This window comes from Daucus carota, chromosome 2, assembly GCF_001625215.2.
Source record: "Daucus carota subsp. sativus chromosome 2, DH1 v3.0, whole genome shotgun sequence".
In the NCBI taxonomy this organism is placed as follows: Eukaryota; Viridiplantae; Streptophyta; class Magnoliopsida; order Apiales; family Apiaceae; genus Daucus; species Daucus carota.
Window position 1 is genome coordinate 10,761,576 of NC_030382.2, and position 13,394 is coordinate 10,774,969.

General features: G+C 34.2%; 2 protein-coding genes across 2 annotated transcripts; both read right to left on the reverse strand.

Annotated features, from left to right (window-relative positions):
- Positions 1-4,920: 4,920 nt before the first annotated feature.
- On the reverse strand, positions 4,921-5,880 carry LOC108207038 (disease resistance protein RPP8). The gene is made up of 2 exons (XM_017377504.1): positions 5,337-5,880; positions 4,921-5,282 (listed from the first exon to the last, which is right to left on the reverse strand). The coding sequence occupies exons 1-2, from the start codon at positions 5,878-5,880 to the stop codon at positions 4,921-4,923; spliced, it is 906 nt and encodes a 301-aa protein (XP_017232993.1).
- A 3,209-nt stretch (positions 5,881-9,089) lies between these two features.
- Positions 9,090-10,755, reverse strand: LOC135150253 (pirin-like protein). Its single transcript, XM_064086412.1, has 7 exons — positions 10,637-10,755; positions 10,374-10,423; positions 10,237-10,275; positions 10,085-10,113; positions 9,931-9,993; positions 9,719-9,822; positions 9,090-9,638 (listed from the first exon to the last, which is right to left on the reverse strand). Exons 1-7 carry the CDS (start codon positions 10,753-10,755, stop codon positions 9,155-9,157), a joined length of 888 nt encoding a protein of 295 aa, XP_063942482.1. The 3' UTR covers positions 9,090-9,154.
- Positions 10,756-13,394: the final 2,639 nt, after the last annotated feature.

Consider the following 13,394-nt stretch of genomic DNA (forward strand, 5'->3'; position numbering starts at 1 on the left):
CGTAGCAAACCGACTTGAATTCACGCTTTCCCCTTCGTCTGATGACGACACACTAAGCCTGCAGCTGCAGCACAAGGCCTTCTTGCATCCCCTCACTTGAAGCTTCTGCTTCTTCAGTTCTCTAGAGCCCTGCATTCTCTCATAGATTTGAAGAAGAATTTGAGCAAACAAAATAATATATCCAAGAATCGCAAGTTGGGTGGCGTAATCATGATTTCCCCTAAGGTCTAGACAACCAACCTCGATTATTTTACAAAAGATTGGGAGAGTACTGGTGATCAGCTGTATCTTCTTACTTGGTTATTGATTTAAGAATTCAATTCATGCACTTTAAATCCCTTTTAAGATTGTATGAATTGGCAAGTTTCAGTACAATTGAGTACTAGTTAACTATTGATGGATCCACTTTAATTCCCTTTTAATACTATATGAATTAGCATGCTTCTTAATCTTACCAGTATTCTACTATCACTTGCATTAACAAGTATAACTCACATGGTTTCATCATGTTAGCTATAAGAACTCCATCTACACAAGCTCTTTATCGCGGTTTTTTTAACGATAGAATTCTCATTGCCCTACCCTTAGCCACATTGTCTGGTGGCTGGTATCGCGCTTTTAAGCAGTGATTTAGGCAGCAAAATGATTGATAACAACCAATGATCAACCAATAAGCTTTACTCACATGCTAATTCATCAAAGTTATGGGATAAATTTATTCAGAAACCGGATTTTGTCGGGTTTTTAGCTATTAAGTGTGATCACAGTTTGCTGTTTGTGCTTCACTAGTGTTCATTAATAAGCATCCCTCTTGCAGAATTCTATGAACAGACAGCTGGAGACATAGTGAAGTGATAAAAGAACAGGAACCAAGAACTCTGCATGACATGCTATACATTCAATGATTAATTAACCTAAAACTTTTAATTTTTTATTAATTATAGAAGCTTGAAGATCTTACTTTAAATATTTGATCAACATTTATGAAGTACACTATTAATTAAAGTATTCTCATTCTTTTCTGTCATGTGTTTTATATCTGGTATCAACTTGTCAAGAAGGATTCCAAATTTGATTCTTAAGAGCATCTCCAACCATCTAAAGTCCGTGGCTAAAAGGTGAGTTGGCTTACTTAAAATAAAAAAAAATTAGCCAACAGCTCCAAAAACTCAACTCCAACCATGCTCACCTGTTGTCTATAAATTTAGCCAACCTCCTATGGATGGCTAAATTTGTCGAACCTCTACAGGTCTGTAAGAAAATCTGTAGGAAGATTGTACATCATTTATTACCATATTGAACTGATATATTCTATTTTAACAATTTAAAATATTAATAACATACTGTTTTTAAATTATAGCCAACCAATATAGCCAGTACCATTGAAGCAAAATGGATTACAGGTTCAACAAATTTTACATAATGTCTTACAGGTCCAATTTAGCCAACGATTATAGCCAACGCCGTTGGAGATGCTCTAAGATCACATATATTTAGATTCTGTTTTTCTCTCCTCCCTCTTAAACTCCGTAACCGACGGACTTCCATCTGAATAAAAGAAAAGCCCCGATCCCTTCTATTTGTTTTATTTGAATTATTTGATTTATTTCCTTCAATAATCTTCCTTCTAGGAAAAGGATTTTTATCCTTTTGACTAGGTTTGATTTGTTTTCTCGATCTGATGTTGTCGAAGCTTTCGATTTACTTTTTTCTTCGATTCAAGCGGAGCTTATCTACATATCTACATGTCTTGTGGTTTTGACTATCAAATCTGAGTTTTTTGATTTTTATTTGTTTTCAATTTGTTTTTATTTCGGTTTCCAACTTGTATTTTCATGTTGTTCTCGCTTCTTGATTTTAAGCGGATGTCTTGATTTAGTGGGAACATTTTATATGGAATCGCAATTCTGGTCGATAGCTCAAATTATAGTTCCATCTAGGTGTGAGTAGGGTACTAGTAATTCAACGATTATATATGAAGTGAGTACTTGTATTTGTATATAAATTATCTTCAAAATATGGTTTAACTGTCTCTTAATGAAACAAACAATTACAATTTACTATTTATTCGATTCAAAACAATTACAATTTACTGTTTATTCGATTCAATTATCAATAGTATAGATACGGTATGACTTATTATTATTTGATTAACACTCCGTTTTAAAGAAAAAAAGATCACATATATTTAGCAGACTCAAATCTGCTGGGCCTGGAGATTAAATCCTCCCAGGCTTGACTAACATTACAGTAGAACCTTTCACAGCCACAGGCCTCAGAATCCTATCTATGATCTATCCGATCTGTTATTACGATTCAAAATCTGTTGGTAACTCTCTTCTTCTCATTTCCATCTCTTTGTTTTGGGATGACAAAAATCCGATATGAATGAAATGACAGAATTTGGACTGCATGTACAGGAAACACACAGATCTACTGCTCTTATATCTTGCATTAACAAGTATAACTCACATGGTTTCATCATTTTAGCTATAAGAAGTACTCATCTCGACAAGCTTTTCTCCAGAGGTTTGTTTAATGCTTAAATTTTTATTGCCCTGCACTTGCCCACACTGTCCGGTGGCTGCTAGCAGAAGTGATTAATAACAACCAATGATCAACCAATAAACTTCACTTGAAAGTGATCGGATAAATTTATTTCAGAAACCCGGATTTTGTCGGGTTTTAGTTATTTTGTTTGAGTACACTTAGCTGTTTGTACTTCACTAGTGTTCATCATCAGTAATCATCCCTGTTGCAGAGTTTTATGAATACACAGCTGTAGACATTGATATCATTGAGTTAAAAAAATATGCAAAAGCTTAGGGAAAAAGGTCACAGCGATACGTGTCTTCACCCTTTCTTCAGAAACCTGCAGCGTGGTAGTTCCAATCGACTAAACTCTTGCTATAATTATGTTGTGTTTGGTTGGGGAGAATGGAATAGAATGGAATGGAATGAGTAGAAATACTTGAAACTAATAGAGATAGGAAGAAAGTTTTGAAAAAAATTTGAGGGAGTGCAAAATTGCTATGATGAGATTTGAGAAGAAATTGAGGATATGAGAGAATGGAGCATTCCATCTCAAATTGAAGATGTGATATCTACCACATGATGTAAGGAATGGAATGGACGAATGAATGAAATTTCTTAAAAGTTGTCCATAAGATAGTTCATTTGCATTCCATTCCTTCCGGAATCATTCACCCCAACCAAACACAAAAGTTCTTAGATTGTGCATTTGAGGTTGAATGGGTTTTATTTCCTCAGTCACAGCGTCATACAAGGCTAATTCATGATTAGAAATACGCCCAATGAATTCCCCTGTCTTTAAACTTCCGACTAACTTAGAAACCCAGTCGTGTATATTTGAACTTATGAGGTGTGGACTTTTTATAGTTAACTTCGTAATCCAACAATTCTCATCATTTAGTGTCCATATGTTGATGATTTCACTTAGGTAGGCATCTATAATTGCAACTGATTCTTCAAGTCTTAACAGGCAATACAATTGTGCAACATTTCTTACTTCACATACTAAATGAAAGCAAAGTCGAGTTATATGCCGTCCATTTTCACCGTTTAAATTGAAATTGAATCTTCATGTTTTTTTAACAGAATCGGCTTGATTGTCAAATTGACCAAACTATTGATACTTTCTCCTCGAAGAAATTTACTATTTATAAACTGCAATCTGAATGTTGTTATAAAATAAATACAAAGGACAGTTTAAGCGCTCATCTTTAGCTTAACCAAATATTATTTTCGTGTGATCAAGAATGTATGCATACTCACCTTCTTCTCCGCTTTCTACACGTTTTACACCATCTATTACTTTGATCTTGTTTTCGAATGTAGTAGGCATGAGAGCAAAAGCTATGAATTCCAGAGTAGTGAGGTGTGTTAGCCCTTCGGGAAGCATCTCCAGATTTTCGGAATCATAAATGAAGATTTTATTGATATTTGGCATGGTTCCTTCATGAAAACTCAACTTCTTCAAGCCGTGCAAACCGTCAAGACATAAACAGTCAAGTTGTGGGAATCCCGTAGCTGAACATACCATCTCTTCTCCCAAATACGCGTTCTCACAAAAAGAGAGATCGTGCAAGTTGGGAAGTTTTTCAAGTAATATCATCGGGTCTTCCTCAATTCTACAATCCTTCAAAATTAGCTCAATGAGATGCCTAGAGAAGTGAGTGTGGAAGTACTCTTCCGGAAATTTGCATATACGAGTGCATATACTTAAAAAAATCGATAAAACAACATTCTAACAATGAAACCAAACAGAGACCTCTCCCTTCTCAATCAATATAAAGATATGCGTGGCGCAATTCCCTGCATTTTATGAAATCAATAATATTCTGTGAGGTTGTCTTCAACTCTTATTATCCCCCCCCCCCCCCAAATCACTTAACCCTTGAAATCTCAACTTCTCAACTATATTATCCAAATCATGTGGAAGGTACAAGTGCTTTAAGTGTTTTAGCTTCCACAAAACAATTGGAAATGTATGACGACCTCTCACCCTTAGATCAAGAGTTTCCAAATTTCTCAGGTTACCAATCGATGTTGGAATATCATCCAGCTCACAGTCACGTAAACATAAATATTTCAAGTAAATTAGCTCTAATATGCTTCTCATATTTTGCTTATAAAATTATACGAGTCCGCTGTCAAAACTCTCAGCAGCTTAAATTTTTCGAGGACAAGTATATCGTCTGGCCAAACTCCAAAGGTACCAGTGCAAATGAAAAGAGACCTGACATGTGAAAGCACATGTCGATTATAATGTCTTAACTTTGACACATCCCCATCATCATACGAATGGATACACAATCTGTGTACTATGCTTGCTTTGGATTCATGGACAGGTTCATGCTGTAAATGAATAATATTGATGAATTTTTCCTCCTTAACCTTCTACAAGCATAAGTCCCGGATAAGATCATGAACACCACATTTTCTGTACTTCAACCAATACTCTCCTTGTCCTTCTGTTGTACATGGTTCGATTTGAACAGGACTTCGATGTACTAATTCATCCAAATAGCGTTCGGCTACATCCAACATCATCTCCCCTTCCGCTTTATCTTCCACTGATATCAAACCTTCTGCAATCCAATACAGGTAAAGTCCCTTGGTCTTGATTATTTCATCCTCCTTATAATTAGCAAAACAAAGAAAACAATGTCTCAAACGAGGAGGTAAACTATCATAACTCAACCCGAAAATCTGCATCGAATTGTGGTACTCATCATCATCAGCTACACTGTGACCCTTGGCTAAGTAAAAAGAAATATCTTGGTTTATTATCTCCTACTCTCTCAACAACTTGCCTCTGAGAAGTCCTCCTAATGTCGAAATAGCTAGTGGTAAACCTTTGCATCTCTTAACCATATTCCTTCCATCTCCTTTTTTGCTGCAAACAAGGATCCAACTATTGTTTTGTTTCAAATTCAATATATCGAAAGAAATATAAGTGCAGGATACCATACTGCAGATTGAGACAACTTCACAACCACTATCTTCATTCTTCAAATGAGAGACCAGTTTCTCTATTTTACTCTCCATCCCGACAAAATCTTTTTCAACATCATGAGAATAGGTCCTCCGGCTTTTCAGGTCAACTACTGAAAGTGAGGTTTCTCCTTCTTTCAGACCTTCTGTAACACCATATGTTTGGAGTCTTGCAGTGAGATTAGCTAGCTCAGCTTTTATAGTATTGATCTCCGTAGCAATATTATGACGGCTAACCCCTACATCCAAGATGCAAGCAAATCTAAGTAAATTCTCCTTGAAGCCTGATTTTTGTTTCTTGGCCATGACTTCCAATGCAAAAGTCTCAAGAACATCTTCAACTTTAAATGCAAGTTCTCTCATTTCTGCCACCCACTTTCGTACTCTCTTGTCTCGATTCTGTTTCTTATCAGCCTCTTCTAAGAAACATTCTCATTAATTTGGTCGCTTATTCCATGTAAAAGGTTAGCTTCAGAGATTAACAACTCTCCAAGTCTTTGCATAGCAAATGAGACTACTGCCTCTGCCATTTCTACGATATTAGCAGTGAAATTTAATTAGAAAAGCTAATGAATATGAAAGCAAGTATTTGATGATAACAGATTGTACAATTTCAGACTACAGAAAATAAACCAATCAGACATGAACTATCTTCCTACCTGCATGGATATGCATGATGCAACTTATCATGCCGAATTTTTTGTGTAGATAAAAACAATGCAGTATATGCTGGCTTAAAGCACATTTGATGTCAAATAAGTGGATCAATTGAGACATTCTGTTTATGATGTCAAGGATTAATCGAGAGGTACTAAGCAAGCGTGTGATGACAAATAAGTGGACAGATATTTTATATGAAGTGTCCCGAGAAAATTATAGTCCGGCGGGAATAATTTAAATTAAATTAAATAAATAAGCATTATATTAAAATTTTGCCTTTAAACATGGAAATGTACCCATGGACATATATTTGAATAAAATGAATTTATATTCATGAAATAATATTTGATTTATAGTTTTCTTAGTCCATGCTATACTGCACGAAGGTTAACAAGGGTAGTATTTGTGCATCAATATCTGATAGGTAACCTGGTATCTAAGGTTATACGAATGAAAACGAACAATTTATATTAGAAAATTAAATGATTCCTATAATTCAGCATTCGAAAGCAGATATATAGATTCTTTAAGAAGCCACAGGTCTTTACCAAATAACTGACTTTGCAAATTCTGAATTGGAGAATTTAATGAATGAAAAACCATCTAAAAGAACTGAACTTCACATATAAATCTTCACTTCTTTCCTTACCTCTCCTCTTTTGCCGTCTGTGTTTCTCTAAGAATTTTTAGGTAGATAGCAACACCGAGGGACGGAGTTAGCATGAGGGCAGTGGGGGTACTTGACTTCTAAAATATCTGCATTTGCAGTATGAATTGGTAAGGTATATGCAAAGTCTAGCCCGCATGGTGGAGGGTCTGAAGCATTTTTTTCAAACCTCTATGTCCCCTGACATGTTCAATTCACACTTGCTGTCATCTGTTTTATTATTTAGTTTCATTTTTGTTCAATTTGTTGTGCTTAGCATATATACCTAAGCTTTTATAGAAAATAAAAAAGCAGAATTGTTTAGAGAGGTTTTGTAGTTTATGTTTAACTTTGATTGAGACAAATTTTTCCCTTCATCTTTTTGCCGCCCACTAGTTAAAATCCTAGATCCGTCTGTGGCAACACCTAAAACTTCAATTTTTTTATGTCTGATAGATTCATACTACATTATCCATTATTCTCCCGTAAATCACCATGCACCATTCTTACAATATTATCAAATTTGGAAACTTAGATTTCATTTGAAATCCTGAATTTGATCAAACGAAAAATTTGGATAGCATAAAAAACTGAATTTAGATTTCATTTAAAATCCACAACATTGAAATACTGATATAAAACTGAGAATTTGAAATAACATCTCAAATCATGTCATTTGAAATGAAATACATGTTCCCGAATCCCGAACGCAATCTAATATTATTTAGTTGCAGCGGACATTACTATGGCCTTGATGATGATAGGGCCATTCTGTAGCATATATACGATGGCCTAAAGTGAAATTGAAGTTTTGGGCTCTCAATCGAATATTTCTTCTTAAAAAAATCTAGGGAAAATTAATTTAAAAGTCCCTGAACTATCGGTGTTTTATTGTCTAGGTCCCTGAAATAAAGATGCCAATATCCAGGTCACTTACGTTTTTAGTTTTCTTATTGAAGTCCCTCCGTTAACTGAGAATTAGAATCTCGATGACGTGGCACAAGACATTGTCAAAAAATCTAATAAAAAATCAATTTTGAATTTATTTAACTTAAAAGCTTTGTTACAATTCAATATTAATTTGTCAAATAACTATTAATATTAATTTTGCAAGAATTCCAATTAGTGTCAAACATAATATTATCTATTAGACGTCTAAAATAATTACGAATTAAAAAACTTAAGTTGTACTAAAGATTGAATACCTTTTAAGCCGATTAAATGTTAGTATCTTAATACATAATAAATTTTAAGTCACTGAAAGGACTCAAATAAGAATTACTGAAAGAAGATTGAACACCACACAAGTGAATATAAATGTAAACCAGATATATGTATTTGCTTTCAGGACTCCAAGAAGATTGTATTCTGTATTTTTGTTGTGTTCTTCTGAAGCTTGTGCGTCAGCTATTTATTGAGGTTATTCACAACCTCCTTTCCGTCCTTTCAGCAACAGCCTCTCACGTAGCCACTTATCAATTTATCAGATAGTGCGCTCATTTTGTTTATTTTGTTTAACGTAAACCTATTTTATAGGTTAATTCATAATACATGGCTAAGTCAAAGCCACAAAACTAACAATTACTACTAATAGTTCAAGGACCTATTAAATAAAATTCATATACATGTGTTAACAATTCTGTCACGTCATCGAGATTCTAACGTCCATTAAAATCCCAGTTAACGGAAGGACTCAAACAAGAAAACTGAAAACGTAAGCGACCCGGATATTGGAATTATAATTTCAGGGACCCAGACAATAAAACAATCCAGGGACTTTTAAATTTATTTCCCCAAAAATCTAAGATGATTCAAATTCATACCTAGGCGAAATATTGGTGAAACAAATTATCATACTCTAGGTCACTATTATAAGTGATGAAACTCTTGTCCTCTTCAGGGTTGGATATGTTCTAATGATAAAAAGTCGAGCCATCCTGTAATGGAAGATTTAGCCGGCTGTGAAATTGGTGTTAGTCCTGTAGGAGCAGCTTGACCATATTTCTTCTATAATTCACTTTTACAAGAGACCTGCATTTCGTATTATAAATAGCATATATGTCAGGTAAATTTTAGGTCCAGGGCGATCGCCCTGCTTGGACCGCTCCTAGATCTGGCCTTGGATGATGACTAAAATGATAAAATAAAATCGAGTGACCAAAACAAACTCAGTCATTATGCTTCAAAGAAATTTTACATCATAATTTTATGAGTACAGTATCAAACCATTCAAAGCTTGTAGAAGCCTGAGAGCTTTGATCCCACAGTACACCCTTATTCTTGGATGGTGACAAAAAAAAATGGTTATGATCTCAATATTGAGTCCTTACACTATTCAGATGTCCAGTTCTTGGCCATTTCAAATCCATTCTTACAATGGTCATAGTCTTCTATAGTCTGGTCAATCTCTTCATGTGTATTCATCACAAAAGGACCATGTCGAGCCACTGGTTCATTCAGCAGTTCACCCCCAATGAGCACGAACCTAAGGGCGTTTGAGGACTTGTTCCATACGCTCAAACTATCACCAGGACTTAACACCAAAACATGGTGAGCAGATACAGGTGGTGAGTCCAACGACCCAAAAATGCCTTCTCCTTCAATGACATAGACGAAGGAGTTCCAAGATTCAGGTATTTTCTGGTTCACTTCAGAGTTGGACTTTAGGGTGAAATCAAGAAACATTGTTGGGGTTCGCGTGTACACTGGCGACTCAACTCCCATAGATTCTCCTGCTATGATTTTCACTTCAACGCCATCAATTTCAACCCTTTTGATGTCATCACTTAGCATTTCTTGATAATTAGGTTCGACCCTACAATTTGAATAACCAAAAAAAAGTTAGAGAAAAGACAAGTATTGTCTGTCTAAAATTCAGTTATGACACATTCTTACATTTTGTCCTTTGATGAGAGGTTGATCCATAGTTGCAGACCTGTGTGAACTCCTTCTCCTACAGGCATTTCCGAATGAACTATCCCTCTTCCCGCTGTCATCCACTGCAATCGAAATATCAGCTCAGCACTACGCAGTTTCCAACTCTTTCATTTTGTCAGAATTCAGTTGTCAAAATTCTAGTGAGTGCAGAATTCAAAAAAGCTTAATACCTGGACATCCCCTGCTCGAATAGTGCCTTTATGCCCTGCGAAATCTTGATGAGTGAATTCTCCCTGTGTAAGAAGTAATTAAGTTTTGTAAGCCATCATTATCTTTTAAATTCAAGGTTCGATCTAAATATATGGAAATTGTATGGTAATGTACCTGCAGCATATATGTTACAGTCTCAAATCCTGCAAAAAGAAAAAACATTAACAAGAATTACAACATTAGAATCCGAAGACTACAACGTAAGACGAAAAGAACTGTGTAATATGACAGTGGGAAGCAGCTGAGAATTTCATAGAGTTACAAACCTCTGTGGGGATGATCAGGAAATCCAGCAGGAGGTGAAACTGCAAAAAAAGTTCATGCAAATATTTTATGTGTCTGAGCAGAGTAAAACTAAAAGTAATACTTAGCAAGTAGTAATAATTAAAAAAATATCATGTACCAGTAAATTCATCCAGCAAGAGGAAAGGATCCAAGGACTTCAGTTCAGGCCTGTTATACAAATGGAACAAAATGGACAAATAAAGTGTTCAGACTTGCTTTTCAGAATTTGTATACACCAAATATGAACAAATTCATAAAAAAAAAAGAGCAATGACCAGGAAAAACTAGTATTTTATAAATGACTATTTCGGAATCCTGATTCTGTCACTGTGCAGGTACGCATATGAAATATTGACATTAGATTTATGACAAATATAATACCTTCCAATGCTTCTTCTAACAACAGCACCCACTCCTTCCCTTTGAGGCCTGGCTAAAAACTTGTTGACCACAATTCTTGGTTTCACAAAAACAGAGGCTTGACCTGATGCAGAAGACATTATAACTCTATCAAATGCAGAAGACACAGAGTACTGCAAATATGTGTATATGTGGCTGACTATTTATTCATCTTCCTTCTTATATAGAAGTTGTTGAGTATTTTGATATGGTAAGCTAGCTATCGAGTAACCGGCACTATTATTTTGAATATCGTTACGACGGTTAGCATATTAAAACGATAATTATTTCAAAATGTTAAATATAAATCTCACTTAATTTAATTATAATCATGCAGGTTTATAAGTTAAAACAACGATTATTTAGAAAACGCAAAGAAAAGTATGCGAAACAGTGGGGAGAATTATAAAATTTTGCGATGATGTTAAGATTTTCATTTTTTTCCGAAGTGCATATGGCGTTGAGATATTTTTCTATACTATTATAAACATAGTTATGCAAGTTTGGTACGTTAAACGAGTACGTTGACGAATATATCCGAAAAATATTGAGAATAACGTGATCTTGTGACGGTATTTGGATATATCGTCCCGGAAATCTACTTATCAAAGATGAGAATCAGTTTTTTGGATATTTTAATATAACACTAAGAGAGTTCGCGATGCGTGTAAATATTTTCTGAGAATTTGAGGATGGGAGAAAGCAGTAACAAATCTTGCAAGAAATTGTGGTTGCGAGAAAAATTAGAGATTAGAAAGTTGAAGAAAATAACGGCTCTGAAAGCTGATAACTATCGCTTCATCACATATTCGCGCCAACAATATGCTTTCGAAAATTTGATTAGTGGCTAACGTCACCTAAGGAGGTGTTTGGCCGGGCTTAAAAACCAAATTTATAAATTAAAAGTATTTATTCGTACCGTTTGTATAAAAAGTCAAGAAGTATTTATAAGAAGATGAGAATACCAATTTTTCTTTCATGACTTCTGCTTCTTTTCCAAAGATCTTAACCACTTATAAGTCTTCATTTGCTTCTAACTTATACTTCACTTCTTTATTTTAAGTAAGAAACACTTATTTTGATCTCACCGAAACAGCGCCTAAGTTTAAGTTATCACTCAAAGGTTCCATGTTAACGTTGGAGACTTGGAGTAATGGTTTGCAGACCATCAATTTGTGTCATTCTGTTTTGTTCGAGTTTTCATTGACATATATCTGAATTTTGTGCATTGAAATGAATAGCCTATATATCTATTGATCCATTTTATTTGTTAGATTTGGATTGGTTTGGTTTTGGAATTGTTTCCAATTTTTGAGAGGCTGACTTAAAAAAAATAAAATATTACATCATGGTATATGTGTTCCTTCCGTTTCATTCAAATGCTTATAATGCTTATATTTGAACTTAGCACAAAGATGAGGAAAAATGAATAAATTAAGTTAGAAAAGTGAGTAGAGGTAAGATAGAATGATATCCCAATACAATAATTCTGAGTATTTACGATGGATATCTTACGACGAAAAAAGCGGGACGCTAAATTTACGACGGAAATACCTAGAATTGTTAGTTGTGTTAAATTTAATGTATAAAGTGAGTATAATAGAGTATTAAATGTTGCTAATTTTTATAATATAAGATTTTTCTATATTTGATAGTTTGGAAATGTAAATAATTGCAAAGGACATTGTTGAAAAGAAAATGTAAAGACAGAGACATTGAGCCCTGAGCCGTTTATTACTCGTGTGACACGAGTGTTCTTAAAAAAAGAGTTAATTGCAATTGGCACCCCTTTGGTTTCGGCTTATTGCACATTGCACCTAATAGTTTTGGAAAATACACTTTGCAATCCCAGACTTTTAACTCGTAGACACTTTGCACCCTTTTCGTTAATTTCTGCCGTTACCGTTAGCTTTTGTAGGGGCATTTTGATAAATTTAATTATATTTAATTAAAATCAGATTTTTATTTAATTTTTTTGACCATCTAAACGATATTTCTCAGAAAAACTTAAAGAACGAAAGTTGTAGAGAATAAAAAGATCTTTTTAAAACAATAAGGTTCAAAATTTAAATAATTATTCAAAAACGATTGTTCATTTTTACAAGCTTGCTAATTTTTGAATTTTTTAATAATAATTATAAAAAGAATTACGAAAATTTTGAACCTTATAGTTCTAAGAAGATCATTTTATTCTCTACAACTTTCGTTCTTTAAGTTTTTCTGAAAAATATCGTTTAGATGGTCAAAAAATTTAAATAAAGATCTAATTTTAATTAAATATAATTACATTTCCCAAAATGCCCCTGCAAAAGTTAACGGTAACGGCAAAATTTAACGGAAAGGGTGCAAAGTGTCTACGGGTTAAAAGTCTGGGGATGCAAAGTGTATTTTCCAAAACTATTAGGTGCAATGTGCAATAAGCCGAAACCAAAGGGGTGCCAATTGCAATTAACTCTTAAAAAAAATTATACTTTTCTTTAGATATGTGGGTCTTCTTTAATATCTCAAGGGGCTGTTTGGTTGAGGGTATTTAACAAAGCGAAAGATAAACAAAAAGTCTGATTCCCTTTGTTGGTGTTTGTTTTGAAAAAATTATCATTCCCTGTCTTTTTTTTTTTTTTTTAGTTTTAGGTTAACTCAAAATCCTCCATATTCCATTCCCCACCCCCACCTGGTATTTCCTTTTGCCTTTCATTTTTTTCATTTTCGTTTATAATGTATTTCAGAATTCATTAAAATA

Bases quoted from the DNA above. Each gene is read 5' to 3' on its own strand.
- LOC135150253 (XM_064086412.1), bottom strand. From the start codon at position 10,755: ATGTCTTCTGCATCAGGTCAAGCCTCTGTTTTTGTGAAACCAAGAATT. The intron at 10,114-10,236 runs GTTTGTAACTCT...TTCTTTTTGCAG, and splicing joins TCCTGATCATCCCCACAGAG to GATTTGAGACTGTAACATAT. The intron at 9,994-10,084 runs GTACATTACCAT...CTTCTTACACAG, and splicing joins CTGTAACATATATGCTGCAG to GGAGAATTCACTCATCAAGA.
- LOC108207038 (XM_017377504.1), bottom strand. From the start codon at position 5,880: ATGAGAGAACTTGCATTTAAAGTTGAAGATGTTCTTGAGACTTTTGCA. The intron at 5,283-5,336 runs GCAAGTTGTTGA...CTTTTTACTTAG, and splicing joins ATTAGGAGGACTTCTCAGAG to CCAAGGGTCACAGTGTAGCT.